The sequence below is a fragment of the Camponotus floridanus genome, unplaced genomic scaffold (assembly GCF_003227725.1).
Source record: "Camponotus floridanus strain SB8 unplaced genomic scaffold, Cflo_v7.5 scaffold38, whole genome shotgun sequence".
NCBI lineage: Eukaryota > Metazoa > Arthropoda > Insecta > Hymenoptera > Formicidae > Camponotus > Camponotus floridanus.
Genome location: NW_020229525.1, coordinates 719894 through 727656, shown reverse-complemented (window position 1 = coordinate 727656; position 7763 = coordinate 719894). Strand labels below are relative to the sequence as shown.

The following is a 7763-nucleotide window of genomic DNA, read 5'->3' as shown; positions in this document are numbered from 1 at the left end:
AAATCGCTAACGTCGTTAAATATAAAAATAATATGACAATAATAATATTAAATAATATATAAAATATACATATATACATATATATACATATATACACACATGTATATGTATGTATATATGTATACATATATATATATATATATATATATACATATATATATATATATATATATTACTTATATATATTATTTAAAATATAAATATAAATAAATATATATATATTTATTTATTTATTAATATTATTAATATTATTTATTAATATTATTTAATATATATGTTATATATTAAATAATATATATAAATTTAAAAATAATATAATAAATATAAAAATAATATAACATTAGTCACAACACAACTTCGCACAATGCATGTGAGAGAACTTTGATGTTAATGAAAGAAGTTGGAGTCGAATTATTAACCGTTCATTATCGGGAGTAACCTAATTCAACTGAAGTTCATAGAGTTCCCCATTACCGCGATTATCAACGATTAAAGTCCTTCTCGTCTTAATTGATAGCTAATGTTCCGTCTATCTATTCAGATGTCAATGGTTTGAATTATGTTAACAATTCTTTTCATTGTTTTCATTGTTTTTCAATACTTTCAATAATATTCAATACTTTCAATACTTTCAATATAAACAGGAGAACATCGAGTGTCTTGATTACAATATAATGATACTAAAGTATCAGAAATCAAATCTAGAGGCCGAACTTGTGTGTGTAGATGTTGAAGCGATGTTATGGTGTTGCTTCGTGCAATATCACTAATCATCTTCGTCACTGCTTGCATTTTGACTGATTTTCCTGGAAGGTTTTCCAGAGCTGCTTTTAAAACGGCCAGAAGATGTTGATGGCTGTGGATTCATGGTCGATGCAGCATCTACATCTTCTGTTGGCGAATTATCAGTTTCCTTGTAACTGGCATGTTCTTGCATCGGAAGGAGGTCATCAGAATGATGAGATGATGATTGTAACTCTTGACAGCGTTCATTGATAAGTTCTTGAAGGTTGCTATCAAAAAGGTCAGATGTTGGTGACTGTGGATTCATGGTCGGTGCAGCATCTACATCTTCTGTTGACCAATAATTAATATACAAGTCATAAATATCTTCCATCAGACTGGACAGGACATCAGATCGACCAGATATTGATGGACTGCTGCTCCTCATTGCATCATCAGAATTTACAATAGCTTCAATCTCATTCGATTTAAGTAATCTGTTAGAACATAAAAAATAATTGTATTAATTAATACTATAAAATATAGCTTCAATTATATATCACTAAATTTTTCAACTATTATTTTTTAATGTCAAAAAATATTTTTATTATTAAAATATTATCAAAAACTTGAGTATTCTTAAAAATTTGATATCAAAAAACCAAAATTTTCGGTCGATTATTTAAAAAGAAATTCTTTATACTTATATTCACAATTTATATTTACATAAAGTTTTACAAATTCTTTCTCTCTCTCTTTCAATTATCGAAATACTAAACTAATAAATTTTATATTTATTTATATATGTAATGATATTTTTATGCGGTAACACCTAACAATAAGTTAAATTGACTCAAATATATATACCAAATATATATATCAAATATTTATCGTAAATACATACTATATGTGCTAAATATATGAATTTTATAGTTTTATATCCATGATTCTCTTTTGTTATTATCATGCAATAGTATCTATAAATGATTCAAAATAGGTAAATTAATAAAATTTGAGTTTTGCCGTTTTCTTACCCGTTTGGTAGTATATCCGAAGGTAAATATAGTTTCGAAGGTGAAGCGCGTCCGAAGGTAATGTCGGATGGATGATATTGAATAAAATGCTTGAGCATGATGCATAGATTACTATATGGAAACTTATGTTTACATTTCTTACACATTTTTGTTTTTTTGATCGATTCTATCTTTTGATCTTCATATTCCTCAATCAGGTCATAATACGTTTCGGTTAGGATCGCGTCTCGCCAGTTTTTAAGATCTCTCCATTCATTTACCGTAACGTTATGTACGTATTTTAAATGTGTTTCCATAGTATCACAACGCATGTATAGTCGAAGCTTTATATCATATGGATTTTGAGCACATAGTTTGCATTTTACATTAACGCTGCTTGTATCAGTTGAGCATGGCACCCTTTCAAAGAACACTTCCCATTCTTTACTTCTTATCTTTTCAATTTCTTTATAAATTTCCGTATGCATAGTAGATAAATGACTATATATTTTTTCCATATCGTAATTATACTTTCCATGGACCCTTTTTGTACCACAAATAACGCATGTCGATAAACTTATACTATCTTTTATCGAAAAATAATCCCATATCCAATTTTTGATACCTTTTGTATACGTATATTTAGTTTTTGGCGACATGATATCCTCTATGTCACAGTTCGTATATTACTAAATACAAAATGAGATTTCAAGAAAAAATACGAAGAATATAGAAACTGGTGTCATAAAGACATATGATTGTATAAATATAAACATTGCTAGACTATCTAAATCTGGCTAACATGCCTGCTTTGTGTGTGTATTGATTTAATAATATTATTTTATAATGGGTGAAGAAATTCTCGTCAAAGATATCAATATTTTTATATATACCGTAATTAAAGTCGTTAAAAATTAAAATTATAGTGTAAACGCGCTTAACATCGATAAATCGATAAATCGATAACATAAAATTTTTTAAATTTACTTTTAAATTTATATATCTGTTATTGAATTTTTGAACCTATTAAACTTTTAGCTCGAATTTTTAAATAATTTGCCTTTCATTATATAAGATAATAATATTTCATAAAGATTAAAACAATAGAAATACAATAATTAATATTAAAAAATATGTTATTCAATATTCTCAATTTAATAATAAATTCTCAATTTAACAATTTTTATTTAATCATTGTACCATTAATATATAAAAATTATTACTTTGTTAGCATTTTTAATTAAAGTATTCGTAACAATTCAAGTCTTTAATTATTTTTCGGATTAAAAAGTTTTTACTCGATTACTTATATGTACATTTCTACGCTCAAATCTGATGATCTGCACAGAATAAAAAATAAAAATTGCTTAATTAATATTAGAAAATCTTGTTTGAATTACAGTACCAGCTAAAAATATATCACCTTATTTGGTCAGCGAGCGACCTTTTCATAGATCCTTCATGGCAATCGACATTGCATTTATCGAGCAAAATACCAATACCACTCTGGAGTCGCATATAATTGTGTTAAATAGCAGCATTAGGTGTGAAGTCCGGATAGCTCAGTGGTCTAGAGCAGTTTCCCGGAAAGGAAAAAACTTGGGTTCGATTCCCGACCCAGCCACTTGCACCTCACATATTTTTCTCGTCCACGTGCCATTGTCATGGATGGATTCTGTCGTTCGTTGATCAGTAAAGCGAGAGTTACTGGTTTAATATTTGGATATAAAAGGAAGAATAGATATTCGCCTCCACATCCGCATTATTGAATTTATATTTGGATTTTATTCCTTGAAATATATCTTTCAGTACTTCCTCATTTAAATTGCATAAATATTCGACGCAAAATAGGCCGCAACTGTTTCTTAGCATTTAATTATTTTTTTAATTTTCAGTTAAAATTTTTTTATTTATTTCCGTTATTTTATGTTGTTTTATTAAATAATCTGATAATTTTCCATTAGATACTTGTACACTGAAAGTTTCATCACAAAGTATACATGTGGTCGTATGTATATTTTTTAACGTGAAAAAATTCCATTTCCATAAGTTGGCCATCTTATTGGGACTACAGATCGTCTACTACTGAAAACAAAATAAGATTTCAAACGAGAAATTCTCATTTTACATAATAATTTTTCAATAATAACTTTTCTTTAATCATTTCTGTATTATTAATAGATAAAAATTGTTATTTAAAATTTTTAATTGAAATTTATTCATAAGGAACTCAAGTATTTAGCTTGAATTATATTGTTTGAATTAAAAAATTTATGCCCGATTACTTATATATTCACTTTTTTAGTTTTAAAAATTATTGATTATATTCGAATTATAAGTAAATGACAAATTTTTGAATTATTTTATTTAGATAAAGTATTAGTTAAATGAATTTGATTTTAATATTTATAACAGTTGTCAAACGCGATATGTTTGTCTTTTGAATAATATTTGTGAAACAAATATTAAACGTTTGAATTTTACATGCGGATTTATATGCACAAGAGAATAGAAAGACCTTTAGAAATTAATTTATGCACATATCGTAATATGTTGCTTTTCCTATAGGTATTGATATCTAAACTTAATAGGATTTCTGTCTTCGTGAAGCATTTTTATATATGTATATGAAGTATATATATAAAAAAAAACAATCAAATGAAATAATATCTTCATAAATTTTTCTTAATATTTTTTATATTTTTTGTAATTTATCGCTGTTGGTTTTAATTTTAAAAAAAGTATAGGGTATACATTTTTCTCTGCGCAGGATGCGATTAAAAAAGAAAAAGTTACCCTCGATGACAGTCGAGGTCGTTGTGTACGCGGCCTTAGAGAAGGACCTTCGTCCTCGTGCATTGAGTAATGCGTCTGGTCCGGCTTTAACTCTGCCGACTGCACCGGCGACGTGCACGCACGTCCCGCGTGTATGTACCTCTGTCCCCGCAGACTCATCGTTTTAATGCGGGCGCATCGATTGGCGATCGATATGCGATAAGCGGAGTAGCGACCCGCCGGGCCGGTCTAACAGCGAATTTTCGTTACACACGTTGCCCTCCATCTAGCACGGGGCATTTACGTCGAGCACGCGATCATTTTTGCCCACCGCTGCGGGATTATTAACGCACCGTGCTATCCCTAATCGACTATAACGCATACGCGGCTGCGGTCTCTCGCGAGTCTCTCGCCGACCGAGTTAATCACTCGCCCTCCGCGAGCGCGGATGCGACATTTTTGCGGCGAACGTGCCCAGCGTGCTGGATGCAGGAATGCTTAATTCCGGTGTCGCTCGTCGGGATGTTTTTTTTTTCTTCTTTTTTCTCTTCTCGTGTCCGCGCGGGGCAGCCACATATATCAAAGCGCAATTTATTTACGCGTTAATTACGAGATACTAGAGTCGCAAAAAGAGATTAGGGTAGTGAATAGGTAGGTTAAATTTCTCCTGACGAGAATCTCGCGTGTTAATTTTCCGACGATGTAGCAGGCGGGATGTCTGCGTGCGTCTGACGTTACGATATAGTTTGTCGCGATTTTCGATATATAATATAGCGGTGCGCCGTTCGATAAGAAAGCGCGATAATGTATTTATTCGCTCGTGGCGTCGCGTATATTCGTGGTTAATCAACATTTCACCGGTCGCGAGTTATGGCATCACTGTCTTGATCGATTATTAATTGGATATTAAATTACACGATATCTTTTGCGTTTATTTACTCGCACAGTAGCCAATTCATAAATTGCTTCGTGAAAGATAAGGAAATGCGCAAGAGGAGTCTGGGTCTCCAGCTGAGAGAATCGGGCTTTTATGAATTTGTTCGAATGAAATGTCTGTTAATCATGTTATACTAACATGATATACATATGTAATTAATATATATATTAATTATTGCCATGCTAAATGTCACGCATACACGTGATGATGTCATAGAGTGTCATATGATATGGAATTAATGGAGGGACTTTACAAAAAAAAACACTACTCTTGTATTTAATTAACATATATTTTTTTAGTAATATGATAATTATTAAAGAATATAATAATTATTAAAGTAATTAATTATTAATTTTAATAGTTATAATTAAATATTGAATTTTAATAATTATTATATTATTTTATCTTAATTGATTATTTTAATATAATTCATTAAAAGAAAATAATAATAGGAGAATATAATAATTATTAAAGTAATTAATTATTAATTTTAATAGTTGTAATTAAATATTGAATTTTAACAATTATTATATTATTTTATCTTAATTGATCATTTTAATAATTCATTAAAAGAAATATAATAATAGAAAAATATAATTAATAAAATTGAAGAATTATTCCAATGTATACATCTACTATCATACTTGCATTTTTGTCACATTACATAATCAGAATACATGTGTATATGTGCGCATAAAGTTAAAGAAAAAAATTTTCTTACAAGTTTCTTACAATTCAAGTTTCTTTTTCGTGTTTGCCATTAAGGATGTTTTGTATCTATTTTTAAAATATTGAGAATTTAATGAAAATTGTACAGAATGTTCTTACATATGTTTAGAATCTTCAGTACAATTTGTAAATCGATTCACTAAAGCGTTCACATGTTATAAGGATTTTAATTTGCACCGAATTAACATTCTTATGGGAAATTAATGTTCTTATGGGAAACTTATAACTACGTCGATTCAAATGACAAAAACATATGGAAATAATATTCAGAATTTGTTTAAAATTTGCAAAAGTTTAGATACAGCGGAAATATTTGATCAAATAATATTATACAAGTACTAACTGATTAAAAAGATATTAAATATAATTCAATCAAGTTAGCCATGTATCTGTCACAAGGCGAAATTCTCTGTCAAAAGTTAATCATTTCGATTCACAAAATTCGGAATATTTTAGTAAAAACGCAATAAATATTAAAAAATACGTCTCTGCACTGTAGTTAAGATCAAATAGTAATATTTCACACAATTTCTCATACTCAAAATATATACCAAAAGTGGATATTGGTCAGTATTGGTTTTCAGCTACTTTTTGCTGGGATTGTACATACAAAACATTCTTAAAATTTTATTTTTAAATAAAACTTTACATTTTTTTATTTATTATATTTTGCGAAAATATAAAAATTGCTGTTTTGTAGTGGTAGCAATCTTTCTTACGAATATAAGAAAATAAAGATTAGACTAATTTTCCTTTATAGAAATCTTTTAGTGACCAGTGATTGAAAATAAAAGGCAATTATTCCACGCAATTTCTCATACTCAAAATCCACCAAAAGTGGATATATTTGTCAATATTGAGTTTCAGCTACTTTTTACTAGAATTGTACATACAAAACATCCTTAATATCACAAGCATCTCGAATGATTTTTTTAAGGATTTTAAAGATTTTAATCCAACGGATACGGTGACATGTACACCGCGAATCTCTATCCGCGATATATATTTCAAATCGTGACGAGCCCGCGCGTTTTACGTACGTCATTCGTTATGACGCCGACCGGATAATGAGCACTTGGAAAAATTTATGCTCCGAACGCCTAGGATCGAAAGTGACCTCGAGTGTAATGGGCGCGAGGGGATTTAATGGCATCTCCCTTTCTCTCTCTCGCGCGAGAGATGCTCCTCTAGCATATCGCGGGCAGCGTTACGCAGTTATATCGCAGCTGTTCGATACGCGATACGCGGGATGATGATTATAGGAGAGGAAGTCGAGGAGGAGGAGGTGGAGGAGGAGGAGAAAGAAACAGGCAGGCGATCTCGCAGATGCACGAGTAACTAAAAGAAAGAGATCGGAGAAGTGTAGAAAGAAAAAGAGAAGGGTAGGGAAGGGAAAAAGAATGGTGCGTACAGGATGATGGGGGCGGGGACGCGGGGGAGCGGGGAAGGAAGATGCGCGGGAGAGGTAATAAGGAGAAACGGAGCAAAAGAATCGTCGACTCTTGGCTGTGCTCTGTTACGATCGACGAGACGAGAGAAGGAGAGGGCGAGGGTGGGAATTAAATGGGGCGGGCTCTTGATTAGTT

At 30.6% G+C, this 7763-nt stretch overlaps 1 protein-coding gene across 1 annotated transcript; it reads right to left on the bottom strand.

The window, feature by feature from the left end:
* Window positions 1–381: 381 nt before the first annotated feature.
* On the bottom strand, window positions 382–2394 carry LOC112638831. Its single transcript, XM_025411217.1, has 2 exons — window positions 1758–2394; window positions 382–1220 (listed from the first exon to the last, which is right to left on the bottom strand). Exons 1-2 carry the CDS (start codon window positions 2252–2254, stop codon window positions 767–769), a joined length of 951 nt encoding a protein of 316 aa, XP_025267002.1. The 5' UTR covers window positions 2255–2394; the 3' UTR covers window positions 382–766.
* Between the last annotated feature and the right edge of the window lie 5369 nt (window positions 2395–7763).

Bases quoted from the DNA above. Each gene is read 5' to 3' on its own strand.
- LOC112638831 (XM_025411217.1), bottom strand. From the start codon at position 2,254: ATGGAAAAAATATATAGTCATTTATCTACTATGCATACGGAAATTTAT. The intron at 1,221-1,757 runs GTAAGAAAACGG...ATGTTCTAACAG, and splicing joins TCGGATATACTACCAAACGG to ATTACTTAAATCGAATGAGA.